The following is a 14,252-nucleotide window of genomic DNA, read 5'->3' as shown; positions in this document are numbered from 1 at the left end:
AATACTACATGAAGTTTACCACAATTGTTTCATTCAAAATAACATTAGGAAATTGAATTTAAATTACAGAGAGAAAGAAAGGTTGAAGGTTCTTTAAGACAGTCCCTGGGGCAGTGAGGGCACAGAGGGCAACTTGAAAAATGCTGACAAAATCTAGAATCTTAGGGCAGGACAAACAAGTGATGTTAACATTGGAAACTTTAGGAAAATATAATACTCTTAAAGGCAAAAATCATCTCATTTCGTAGAAGAGTTGTAATTTCCTTTATTTGTAAAAGAAAGTAGGAACAAAGCCTGGAAAATACTGCATGTAAAGTTTGAAATATTATTTCTTTTTAATACAAAATCAGTGGTTTGGTTTTAAGTGTAACAAGAAAATCATTCAAGGCACCAAGATTTAGGCTCCTAATCGCTCTGAGAGCATATAAACAACTCTGCTGGGACGAGCTGCTTTCATTTGCCAGTGGAATGTCTGCTCTGTTCTGGGTTCCGATATGTTTTTCCCCCTTTTTATTGAACTCTTGAGAGCTTCTTGGGGGGAAAATAACCTTTATTTATTTTTCTACTGAAAGCTGTGCTGGAGGGTAGGCCTTCAGTAAATGTTCGTCAAGTCCAAGTTTAAACACGTTCTCCTAATGGCCTCTCCTTCTGTTTTCAGAGACTTCACTGGTGGAATAGGCTCAAGACCACGACCAGGTAATTCAGTGTGGGTTGCCATAAAACCACACGTGCCTCCCTGACATCAAGTGCAATTTGTGTTACAGCTTCATATCTTTCCCCCTTTTATTTCTTCAGCTTTGCTGCCTCTTGACCTGCTTCTGAAAGCGCCACCCCTCAAACTCAGGGTCCACGTTAAGGAGGTAGAGGCCGAGTTAGTGCCGGGGTGGCGGTCCCACAGCCTTCCTGCTGTGATCCTCCGCGATCTCAAAGATCATGGTAGTACTTACTAGTGCCAGTTGGTGCCAAGCACACGGTGGGCGAACACAGAATTAGAGTTGGGCCTGAAATGTCTGAATGATGCTTGGGAGGTAATTTTAACACAAAATGCAGGGAAACTTTTGTGTGTGTGTCTCCACCATTCTTAGTTTGGCAATTTAAGACACTCAACGTGCTTTCTGTGTTCACTCATTTGATTAAAATATGATAGGCTGTTTCGCTAAACTTTGCATTTCCGCTTTGGTGGGAATGTTAACCGGTTGAGTTATTGGTGCTTGAAGTGCATACCTACTAACAAAAAGTACTAACTATATTTTACGTGTTTCTGTAGGCTTCACACCTATGTGATATGAGAGTGATTGTATTTTCTAGATCCTTTGACACTGATAGTTCTTTTTAGTTGCTTCTTTTGTTTATTTAAATAATATTATATCACATAGTTTTCCTAACAATTAAAAAATGTGGATTCTTAAAACATAAAAAATTATTTAGTAGTTTTGGGGAAAATATAATGTGCTAGTGTTTTATAATGTCTTTTAATGGGAACCAGATGACAATACTGACAGTAAAATTATCAACTAAATCTGGACAACTCAGGAAAAAAAGCTTAGTGATTGTGCTTTTACCATATAAGTACACGACTCTTGGGTGTAACCTCCTATTTTACTGCTTTGGCTCATTTGAAATTACTGCTTCATGCTGTTTTCACTTTGGCTTCCTTAAGTCACATTCTTTTATAGAGTTAACTCTTAGAGTGAACATAGGTAATGTGAATTTATTGAATGTAATATTAGTCCATGTCTTTATATTTACTAAATTTGCCTTGGAAGAGTTATTGACAGTTTGAGGCCATTTACACCGTCAGCATAAATGCAAAAAAAAAAAAAGAGATGGTTTTATTATTAAGATGTCCAAAGCTATCATGTTGACCATGATCCACTCCTGCTGTTTTGGCATAAGGTAAGTTCATAACATCATCATGAAGCTAAAATGATTGTTATTGATTGATTTTGTAACAGCAGAGAAATTCACAGTTCTTTTACCATTCATAATAGGAATTCCTTTTTCTAAAGAGCGTGTTGAATTAGTTCAGGTTAAGACCTGACTTTATGTCAGTGAAATCGATGAGATTGCTGTATCTTTAAACAGATCATTTACATTATAGCACAGTGTATATGTAACATGTTCCTTAGACCTACAATTTGTTATACAATTTAATTTTTAAAATTTCACTGATTCATGTTGTTTTTTAAATTTGAAACATTTTAGGGTTTAGTTTTAGGATAGCATTTTAAGTGTTGTCAGTGAATGCTAAAGTTTAACCATAAAAGAGTAATTTATTTCTACCAAAATTGTAGAACACGTTAATGTATATATGAAAATTGGGGTAACTTCTTTTCAGAGGTTACTACCTCTTTTGAGTAAAAAATAACCTTTGTTATTCTTGATCTTAATGCAGACTTGTTTTTCTGCATTGTATAATATGCAAAAGTCATATATTTTTTTAAGTACTGCAGGTAAACTGAGACTATTGGTTGCCTTATCAAGTTACAACTAGTACCAACCCCATCCACTTAGATCACCTCACTTGCAGACTCACTCCATTCCATTTGTCGATTCTGTGTCTCTAGCCTGATTAAGAGAATGAGAAGGCGACATGGCCAATAGTCCAGTCTGATGTGAGTTGTCCCTTAGGTTCTGGTGACATAGAACAGGGAAAGCACTAAATTATATGTATGATTTACTTTAAAAAATAAGCAGATTTGTGTATTTTTAATTTACATGACAGTTGATTTAGCTTTCTTGCATGGAACATAACGTGCTGGAAATGATGACTAACCAACAGCTACCACCCTGTATTACCTGAATATTCTGGAAAAAGTTGTCAAGGAAGGGGGGATTTTGTTATAATCTGGACATGCTTCTAGGAGCTATCTAGTGTGGTAACATGTTTTTCCAGGTGCCATGGCAGAAAAAAGGGTGAGGACTACTGTCTTAGCATGCCCAAGGCTGTGCTATGATATGATAATATACAGTGACACTTAGTGTATTGCTAAACTCCTGTAGATCAGATGACCACAGAACCATTTCAGGTTAACACAACTAAAAATCCTCTTGTTCTGGTTTCTAATCCTAATAAGATTGTGTCAATAATTTACTTCTACATACTCTTTAGGTTAAGCAATCATCTGCAGGGCCTGCTGACAGAAATGAAATTTTACGAATCCTACATTGATTGTATGGGTAAAGATATTAATAGCAATTAACAAAGAATCAGTGAACAAATAAACATTTTAAACATTAATTACTTTAACTCTATTTTCTAAATGTTGGTCACGTGTGGGTTACCATACGGCCATATCTGAGAACCACACGCAATATTGTTTTCTTAATATATGTTTCTTTACTTTGACTCCTTTTCTCAACCTAAATTTGTTTAAAGGGAGTTTATATTATTGCTACAAATGGGAAACAAGGATGGTATCGCTTGCCATAAATAGAGGACAGTTGCAGAAATAGATGCAAATCGAAGCAAGACATTATTAAATTCTAAATAGATACTGTTATCTGCTTATCTGGAGGTCTATTCTCTTTGTTATAAAGAAAGCTAATTAGCTAATATTATTAGCTAATATTTGAAACAGTGATGACCTTCTTGCTCCATAATGAACATAATCTTTGTTATAATCAGTAGAGAGAAGATTGAAAAGGAATATCTTTCCCACTGTGATTTTATAACTGATCTACTCACTGCAAAAAAATTATGCTGTACAAGTACACCATGCCTGAGAAACTCACTTCTTTAAAAAATTATCAATTGGTTCTGTGGTCTAGTCAACTCTATTCATCAAACAACTGGATATTTTGAATTAAAAGGAAAAAAAAAACAGTGTAGGGTCTGTTGTATATAAAAAAGAAGTAGTTCTTTCCTGGTAGGGGAATTGGCTTTGTATATTTGTGAAAATAAATTCAATCCAAAATATAGTACAAGAACTGCATTCTTTGTCAAGTACACAGAGTACATTGTAATGTTATGGATACTGTTAGAGTGGGTCAAATGTAAATTTTTAGAAGCACCGGCCAAACCCGAATTTTAAAGTGCAAATGTAATGTCAGCTAAGTGTATGGCCTGAATTGACTGGATTAACCCAGACATTTCCCCATAGAAATTGTCACTGTGATTTCTGGGCCTTAATTATGTTTTTTCAGTAGGTGACTGAGAATTTATTTTTACACATGTCTTTTGTTCATAAAGGTCAGACCTAAATAACGTAGTCAATATTTCATCCAAATATTCCAGAAAGCGCAGCTAACACTGTAATTGTCCTTATTATGAGCAACCTTACTTCCAAGTCAGCTATTGACATAAACTATTTAATTTTAAATTTCACAATTGCCAAAGTGATTTTGAGTTCATGCCGTCTCTCGTTTTCTTGCATGGCAATTATTTTAGCATACAAAAATGTGTTCACCAGACTTTAATCAAAACATTTATAATACTAGTCTAAATCAGGCAGTGTGGCATATAGTTACAGGATTTTCTATATTGTTTGTTGGGATTTGTATTTATTAGCTGTATTGCTCAACCAGATTGAAGCATTTTTAGTAAAGTTTGCCTATATCTTGAGTATTTCCCCTGAGATCAGGTCCTTGAAAGCTGATTATTGAGTAACTGATATAGACCATTACTGTATAAACTCTTGCTTAGACTTGCTTTTTAGACCAATGCATAAACAATCTTATGATTACTTAGACTGGGGAAGCAATGGTATTTTTAATGTCAGATGTCAGATCAGGGGAGGAAGAGGAGACAGCAAATTTCCTTTACCAGTGATTTGCTTCTTAATTCTTTTTACCAAGGGAGTCCAAGGAGAATGCTGCTTGGAGATGTAGACTTTTGTTTTTTTTAATTCTTTGTAGGATAATGTCTTTCCAAAGATATTTTCAGTCTCACAAAAGTTATTAGTGGGCCCAGTCCAAGACCGAGTATTAAGTGCAAATCAGCTGTTAAATGCAGCTCACGACCTTGGCCCCGGGGTTTCTTCCCTGGGGAGGAAAGATGGAGGGAAAGAAAATGACATCACTTCTGACGGTAATCAAGGGAGGTCAGTGTGGCTTGGTGGATGATTGTAGCACAGTGTACAAATACTCGAGTCAGTGGCAAAAGCAAGCTCTCAAATGCCAAATTGCCATTATTCATGATTAAACGCTTTTGATTGAAGTAACATTGGTGTGCAACTATATATGGATTTCAGTGTACAGCATGAAAGTTCCACGTTTTAGGTATGTTACATTGTGATCTCCACCTAAAGTCCAGTTTCCACTTACCTCTATACAATTGGTTCCCTTTTCCTGACTTACCCAGCCCTTATCTTCCTTCCCTTATGAATCCTACTGAAAGTCTAGTTTCTATCCACCACCAATTGACCCCCCCTTTACTTGCTTTACCGCACCCCCCCATTTAAAAATGCTTATGATTTCCCTTTGAATTGTCAGACAGCAATTTGAGTATTATGACTGAGTCAATAGTAATGAGAAAGAGGAAAAAGACCTCTTGCTTCTTCTCCTTGGGCCACCTGCCTGCCCTGAAATACACTACAACCTTGCCAATTCTTAATTGACTTTCCTCGGTAGAGGTTCCATGCATTATTTGGGATGTATTAGTGTTCTACTCGAAAGTTTTTTATATGACTAATTATTGATTCAGAGAAATAGTAGGTTGATAATACATATTGTATCTTGGTCAATGGAGAAAACATAGTATAATCCATCTTTTTGTTTAACTTATATTAATTATCAGCTTCAGGGTTTGCACTGTGAATTGTAGTTTCAATAGGCTAGATAGGGCATAAATCAAGACTCCAAGCACCGGGGATGGGCAAGCGCTGTGAGAAAATAAAGCTGACTGTGGTGCAGTGCGCAGCTACAAAGACCTAATGTTTTCTGTATTACATGTATATAATTTCAAAAAAATATTTAATCTGTTACATGTTCAAATGCCAAGCTTCATGTTAATAGTAGCAATCAGAAAGGAAATAGTATTTCATGTCTGGGAAGGAGCCCAGAGGAGGTCCTGAACACTACTTTTGATTTCATACAATAGCAGCTTTCAAACTTTTGGAAATGAACCTCAGTAAGAAACACATTTTATATCTTGACTAAGTGGATCCTTTGCTACGTGCAATGCACTCAGAACATTTTCTCTCCCGTTCCATTTCATTCCACCCTATTCCATTCCATTTTTCAAAAATGCTTGTCATGACCCATTAAACTGATTTCAGGATTCAACCATGCTCCAAAGATACTGTTTTGTAATGGAGATAGCTCTCTGTTCTGGAGATACACCCATGTGTATGTAAATGGACAGAAAAGGAACTGGGAGGCAACAGACTCCTACTGATGTTGGTGGGGACTTCTGAAGAGGCGGCTATGGTGGTGGTGGTTGCAGGGAGCCTTAGGTTATTTTTATGTGTGTTTGCTTGTTTTGCAAGGGGCATATGTAATTAAACATCTTTAAATTTATTATATTGAGTAAGCAATCAAAACTATTTTCAGAACTCAGGATTTACTGGGATTGAGAGTAGTAATCAAAGGGTCATAAGAAAAATAATTTTCAAGTTACATTGCTTGGTTGGGTAGTTCAGAAGACAGGCCTCCTAGCTAACTGTCTCTGTTTTTGTATTTAGGGCCACAGATGAGCACATTCTTGTGGCAAGGTAGAGTGAACGCGTGTGATTTCCCACTCAAAATGTCATCACAAATCTAAGAACTCTCTGCCATGCTGTGAGATTTTGACTCGTTACCTATGAATGCGAAGTCGGTGTAGCAAAAACATAAAGTAGTCAACATAAAGTGATCAAACCCCAAGCTCTCCGGTTTCAGAAAATCCAAAGTTAATGTCTCTGTGGCTCCATCAACTTGGCCACATTATATGGTCTCTGGTTTTTGGTATGGGCCTAGACATATAAGAATTAGCTCTGCAAAAAGAGCACCACATAGAAAATGTGATGGTTGTACACTTGGCCATCAGTAGCTGCAGCAGACCGCTCCAGTAGACTGCTCCAGTATGCTGCTTTCTGCTTTAGAGCTGCATAATTTTTTTCCTGATTTACCTTGCTGTTCCCCCTCCGAGGGTACCTTATTAAACCTCGTCTTAATGGTTTAGCAATTGTTGCTTTAAAGGAGTTAGACACTGTGCCTAGGGGAGATAGATCCTTTAAATTTCAAATATTTAAACAAGGTATCAAATGCAGATGATCTAGAACTAGTTGATTTCTTGTGCCAATTTCTCAGCTATTATGGAAATATATCGATAATTCATGTATTTCTTGAAATGTTTTATTTTTGTGTGTGTGCGTTTTCTGTCCTAAATATAAATTTTCACATGCTTATATTAAAAAATGACCTTTTAAATGATCACATTAAATTTTTTCTTTAAAACCTTTCAAAGCAAAATTTTATATTGTAAAATATGCAAGCTCTCTCAGAAAGCACTTGTATAGGAATCATTAAAAAAAACTTAACTGTTGCTAAATAAACAGTTGTGTTACATTTTCATTTCATATTAGCTCAAGATGTATGGTTGGAAGAAAAGAGGGACTTTGGAACTTTTCTTTAAAAAAAGGAAATTGGAAAAAAGTATTGAAGAAAGCATGCTAAAATTAAGGGGTGAAAAGGAAAGAATGGAGGGGGGTAGGGAGAAGACAATATCCATCCCCCTGTCTGAAATCTCTCTTCTGTTTCCTCTGATGTGGATCTGAAGGTGAGGGGAGTCAAAGGTGGTTTGTAGCTGATCTAGGGGTTCAAGGCCAGTCCTTAAAATAGTTTCATGTTCCTCAACATTCAGACTGGACTACTTGTGGTTATGATGTCTAAAAGCTGGGAACACAGCTCATAGGCACTTTGACACCAACCTAACCTGAAATTATAAAAGTGGTGTGACTCTGATGAGAATATGGGATAAATTATAAGTGTGTCCTATTCAGACCTGGAGAGAAATCCAGATGAAATTGTAATTTGTAATAATCAAGAATTCGAATGTTACTTATTTCTGGCTAATTTTTTTTTCTATTAAAGTGCCTAGTTCATTAGAGTACTTTATTTTGCATTTAGGAATTTTAATAAAATTAGTTTTAAATATGCTATTGAAGGGATAATGAATTTAAAGTTTAAAAACATGATAGCCTCCTAACTACACTTATCTGAAGCCCAGCTTCTAATGACCACAGTATCCAAAGCACCGCTGCCTCCTGGTAAAATACAGGAAAAATATCTAAGCATTTTCAGATGTAATGCTAGCTAGTATGTTACTTAGATGTCTGAGAAGTACAGGAAAAGGAACTGTACAGCTCATACCATAAATTATTGCAGTGTTACGGGGTCTCTTCATATTGTCTCATCAGTAAGATGAGGCTCTTCGCTTTAATTTTTTTCCAGAATTTTACCTCATTCCCATTAATTCTCTTTTGAAAGAGAAAACAAGGGTTTTAACTAACTGCAGAATTTGTCACCCACAGCATCTGCAGGGATTGCTGTGTCCCAGCGGAAAGTACGTCAGATCAGTGATCCTATTCAGCAGATTCTAATTCAGCTGCACAAAATCATCTACATCACACAGGTCGGTGTGCTAGTTTTTTATTCTCTCTCCATTTTATATAAGTTTGCTGCTAACATTGCCGAAAAACTGCTTTATGGAACTTTCAATTACAGTGAATGCTTGTTCTTACCCTCTCCAGTACATCTACTTGGGAACACTTTGCTTGGCAGCAGAACTGGGAAGTTTCCCTTATGACTCCTTACCTGTTTGTTCACTGATAGTGCCTGGTACAAATGGCCCCGAAGGGTAGAGGTGGAAGGGAAGACCAAGCTGGGCTTCTGAAGCAGCTTCACTCTAGGAAAGAAAGAGTAGTTCATTCAATAACTCTGAGGATAGTGTGTTAAAACCAGGACCTCTCAGAGAAATGAAAACAAACAGCACATGAAGTCCAGGACTGTTAAAACTTCCTGTTTCTAAACCATAGCAATTCTTAGGCACTGGGGAAGCAACCTGTTAAAAAAATAGCCATTATTTGCAGGAATCTGTCTAATGATAAGCAGCATCAAAGTTCATCTGCCAAATGCCTATATTGTTACTAAAAAAAGAAATTCATTTAGCAGGTGTCATTGGGAAAGGCTTGGAAGAACATGTGTAATGTGGGCTGGTAGCAATGTCATGGGGGCCTTCCTCCCACTAACTTTAAATTAGAGTTGTCCAGGTACTTTGAGTCTTTGAATTGACATAGGGCTGGAAAAAGGGAATGGCTGTTGCAACTCAAGTTGGGTTTTTGCCTAGATGTTCTTCTCTGTAACGTAGATCAAGGAATACGCTGGTGGGTTGACTGCCTATTTCCTATCAGAGTATTCCTAATCAGTTAGCCACCTCCAGAGATGCTGTTGGTGACAGCATTCTAATTAGCAGTACAACCCTGTGATCCTGTATGTCAAGTGCCCTCAACTTGACACTGCCAGTTGGCTTTGGTACTCCTGGCAATACATGATCCCCATTAAAATCATGTACTTCCAGTGCCCTGCCTGGCCCACTGTGGAGAGCAACCATAGACGCTGTTAAGGATGTGGGTGCCCCTGTCTCCAAAGTCTTGCTCAATGCTTTGGTGAAAGGAGTTGTTCCTGAGTGTTCTTGCTGAGCATAACTGGGGATTGAATGTGTGGGTCACATATGATAAGTCCAGCCCATCATTCTTGTCTTCCCAAGCTTTTCCCTCCTCCACTTGCCAGGGAAGATGTAGCATTTTACTCTCCATAAAGGCAGGCCACCACTGAGTCAGGTGTACTCAACCAATCAATTAAGCTGCTACCTGCAGCTGCACGAACTAACATATTAAATCTGGAATCTGTAGTAAGTGTGTAGCATGCCGTCAGCCCAATCCCCCATGACCTGACACCCGTCCACTCCTGCACACACTCCCTGGATTACCGCTAAAATGTTATGGCCACGTCTTGCCGTTCTCTGGGCATGTAAGCTGTTTCCTTCTGGGGCTTAGTGAGCACCAGTTTGCCCATATCTTACTGAAATATGACCCTGGCTGTAGACTTGGTTCTAACTGTTGTGGGTCTTATAAAGAATGAGCCTCCCTTTTGAAGCTGTCTGTCCCAGATGAGTTTAGTATAGAGTTTTTAAGCAAAGAAAGGCTTGTTTTCTCAGACACAGAGTGACAAGCTATATCCACTTACAATGACAGATCAGAGTGACTTGAGTTTCAAGATTGTCAGTTTTTTATCTGGATCCAACAACATGTCCCCATTCCAAGTTTTAGGATTTATTCCTTTTTCTAATTTCCACATGAGAAACTTGGCAGAGTGCATTCAACTGACATGGTGATTTAGCAGCCTGCCCAATTAAATTTGTGTTTGATTATCAGCCATCTCAATGCTGTGCATCAAGAAATAACAGATTCTTTGAGGGCTGTCATGGAATCCTTCTGGGTCTCAGACTATGACTCGAGCTGAGAGTTAAAGAGCCCAGCTTGTCACTTCCTTTCTGTCAGTGCTCCAGGGCCAGCACACTCTGAGGAGTCTGCCCCACACCATCGCCCTAGCAGTCTTTTGCTGCCTGAGAGTTCAGTGCAGGCCTCTCAGGCTCAGGCACTGGCTTCAACAGACTCTTCACCAGTGTGATATACCTGCTTCGTTGTGATGCCCCTGCATGCCAGGGGTCCCTAGTAGCCTGTGTCTTGTTGGCAGAAAACTCGATGCAGGGCTCAGTTCCAAGGCACAATCAAACCAGTTCCTAAATCCCATCTGGTAACAAATCTGTGTCAGTGAGGCCTGGTCAGGACACAGAAACCACATAGTAATTTCAACAGGGAAGATTTAATAGAAAGAACTATTGACAATAACAGGGCATTAATGACTAAGGAGGGGAAGAGAAGCTAAGGAATGTAGTAAGAGCAGGTTAGAAAGCCACTACTCATAAGGCTGAGGCAGAGCATCTGAGAAAGGAACAGAATAGAAGAGGACACACCACCCTGACTGAGCTCTAGACCTCGCTGCAAAACTGCAAAGGTCCAAGAAACCATCTTGTGCTGGTGGGAGAACCTTGCAGGGAGGCCTCACTATGGAGCATGGGGCAATCCACCCATGATGAGGAGCCAGGCTCTGGGCTTGCTGGAAGTCAGGACAGGGAAGGTGGAATGCTGGGATTAGGGGAGGCTGTGCATGGGGAAGCGTGCTCCACAGAACTCACTGGAAAGCCACCTGTAGGATCGGTGCCACTGAATCTGGGTGGGGGCGAGCACCCCAAGTGGTCCCTCTGGCCTCTGACCCCTCAGGGCTGCGGAACTAAGCTAGGAAGAAGCCTCAATGATGCAGAAAGACCGTCCTCCTCCAGTGTCTTCAGTGCCCTCTACTGGTAGAATTGAGCAGGCAGCCAGCTGGCATGGGGTGGGGGTGGTGAGGTTGGGGTGGGGTGGGGAGGGGTTGGTGGGGCAGAACTGCTCAGTGTCTTCACAGAGCAATGAGGGGAATTATTATACTTTGATGACTGTTTCACTTAACCTGAGGGGCTACACAAGGGGCTCCCTTCTTTGGGATCTAGCCGCTTCTGAATCCTCACTTCTCCCATTAACTTATTCTAGCCTTGAAGTAGCCTGGCTCTTCTCTGTCAAGTTTTTCCCCTCAAACCTGTTACTTCTCTTCCATCACCCTGAGGATTAGCCTTTTGAGAGTCAAGAGGCTAAAATCTATACCCTTTTCTTTATTTTCTATTTTCAGTCTTTCTTTTAGGCCTTCACATAGAATTTTCTGCCCAATTAAATGAAAGAGGGTGAAGGGGCCAAAAAAATATGGGAGGAGAGTGAACTTTGTTGATAAAGTCAAAGGAAATCTGCTATCTCTAGTATGTAAAGATATTGTATTTAAAAATGCATTTAGGGCCTCCCTTGGTGGCGCAGCATTTGAGTACTGGGCTGTGAAGATGCCCACAGCCTCTGCAGCACCAGTTCAATCCCTGGCTGCTGGCGAGGGTCCAACATGGCACGACAGACCTCTCCTGTTGTGCCCGCTGCTCCCCTCAGCAGTGTATTTCGTCAGTCTGCTTGTTCTGTTCCCTGCTCTGGCTCTGGTGAATTTTCTCACCCTTCCACGCTTCTGACTATACCCAGTGCTTGTATAAATAAATAAATAAAACTCTTTTTTAAAAAAATGCATTTAAATTCAAAATACCGATACAGAAATTGGATGATGTATTCTTAAATTTAGTCATTTATGCAAATAGTGTTATTGGTTCCCTCAGTGTTTAATAATTGAGAGAAAATATCCTTTGGATTTTAAATGCCATTTCCTTATGCCTGTCTTGCTAATTTTTATATAACAAAAAACTTGTTAATGGATGTATTCCATTTCCTTATTGGATTTCAAGGTATTTTCAAGCAAGATTGACACTATTACAAATATCTTATTACTATGCTCTCACACCACCAGCATAACAAATGACTTCATATGTTTTGGCAAGGTGGCATTCCTTACTACAAGTTCAGATATCACTGTGATTTTAAAAATGTATTTCCAGAATACCTTAAAGTTTATGACATTACCCATAGTAAATAATCCCCCCTCCCACCACCAGGGGAAATTGAAATTATGGAACTGGTCAAAGTCAATGCTTTCAAAGAGAGGAAGAGGTAGATGTTTATACATAAACACTAAACAACAAACAAATGTGGTTGCTACAGGTTAAAGACCTAGATCTTTCCCGCCCTCTGCTAATTACAAAGCAACATTGCTGAAAAGAAAAAGGAATTCATCTTGTTCACATATTTATTTACTCGTCAGACTGCTGCAGACCTGTGCTAGGGCAGGCGCCCCGAATTGCAGGGCACAGCCCTCCTGACAAACACAGATGACCTTCCTGGGAAGCTGCTTGCTTGTGGCCGGTGCTGGCCCTTCCTCTCCAGTTTCCATGGAGACAGATCTGTGGCCGTCATCTGGAAGCAACTATTTTCAAAGGCAGGATGTTAAAATCCTTCCCCTGCCTTCACTGATTTGATATCTGTTTTCATACATGCTGAGACGGTAATCTTAGGACCAGTAAGCTGAGAATGAAATCTGTGGTTCATGCCATGGCTGGAAACCAAATCAATCTTTGGGCACATAAGGTGACCAAGTACATATGTTACCTTTTAGCACAATTCTCCATGTGTCAGTACTTTGGTTAAGACCTTAAGCTTTGGATTTTACTACATTTAGCATTTGATTGTTAAATAAATTCTTTGCCAACCAGCATAGAGCAACTTTTCAAAAGTAAACACCCATCTCCTGGAGAGCAGACAGGCATTGTGTTTGGATCCCCTTCAGACCGCATCCCAACAACCACGGTTGTGGCCAATGGAACAATATATGTGGCTGGGGGGCCGCCCCGGTGGTGCAGTGGGTTGAGTACAGTGCTGTGAAGCTGTCTGCAGCCTCTGCAGTGCAAGTTCAATTCCTGACCGTCCAGGGAGATACCCACATGGCACGGCAGACCTCTCCTGTCTCGCCTGCTGTTCCCCTCAGCAGTGTTTTCTGTCTGTCTGCCTGTTCTGCTCCCCAAGCTGTCTCTGGTGAATCCTCTCACCCTCCTGTGCCTCTGGCCTGTACCCCCATTCTTGTATAAATAAATAAATCTTAAAAAAAAGATGTGGCTGGGAATACCAATGTGCTGATCCCAGGTGAAAGTTACACTATGGACTGTCACCTGTAAAATACAGGTTTCTTCCCTGCCCCCCCACCAGCAGCAGTGATATATGAAATTGGAAACATCCATACCCTCTTATCTGGTCCTCACTCCTAATTTTGAGGGTGACAGATTAAATTATCAGGGTAAAGCTGTGCTTCTCAAGAAAGACTTGTACTTTCAGGGTTTGCAAATTCTAAAAGGAGTTTTATATTTTGTGTATTTATTTTCTTGATTTTTATTTAACATTTTACTTTAGCATTTAGGGAAAACTTCTGAAGCAGTGATGTGTCTCAATAACTTGTTTTTATAGAAAAGTATTGTTAGGATCACTAGCAAGTGGGAGACCATGTGCTAGGGATGGTTGGCCCAAATTTTCTTAGAGAGACAAGGGAATGTAATTCTTTAAAAAAAACTCTGACAGCATGCAAATGTGAGAAAATCCAGTATGAAACCTACAGGTCAGATTGCATTTCTTTCTTTTGTTACTTTGGTATAGTAAAAACAATCATTAAGCTTGTAGATGTAGGATGTTGAGGGAGTCATCATCCTTAATAGAATCAGTTTCTTCATCGGTGAAATTTGGTCGCTTGTGGGACTATTGTGC

General features: G+C 39.4%; 1 protein-coding gene across 1 annotated transcript in view; it reads left to right on the top strand.

The window, feature by feature from the left end:
* The window catches only part of LOC119237560 (serine/threonine-protein kinase Nek10-like), a 64,609-nt gene that overhangs the window by 26,921 nt on the left and 23,436 nt on the right, over nt 1–14,252 (top strand). Inside the window, exons 9-12 of the mRNA XM_054699009.1 lie at nt 659–696; nt 796–936; nt 6,624–6,653; nt 8,454–8,554. Of these exons, the coding sequence (XP_054554984.1) occupies nt 659–696; nt 796–936; nt 6,624–6,653; nt 8,454–8,554 (310 nt within the window). The remainder of the gene's footprint in view (nt 1–658; nt 697–795; nt 937–6,623; nt 6,654–8,453; nt 8,555–14,252) is intronic.

Source organism: Talpa occidentalis, unplaced genomic scaffold, assembly GCF_014898055.3.
Source record: "Talpa occidentalis isolate TD23 unplaced genomic scaffold, MPIMG_talOcc4v2.1 talOcc4.10, whole genome shotgun sequence".
NCBI lineage: Eukaryota > Metazoa > Chordata > Mammalia > Eulipotyphla > Talpidae > Talpa > Talpa occidentalis.
The sequence above is the reverse complement of the archived record's forward strand: the minus strand, read 5'-3'. Positions and strand labels throughout refer to the sequence as shown.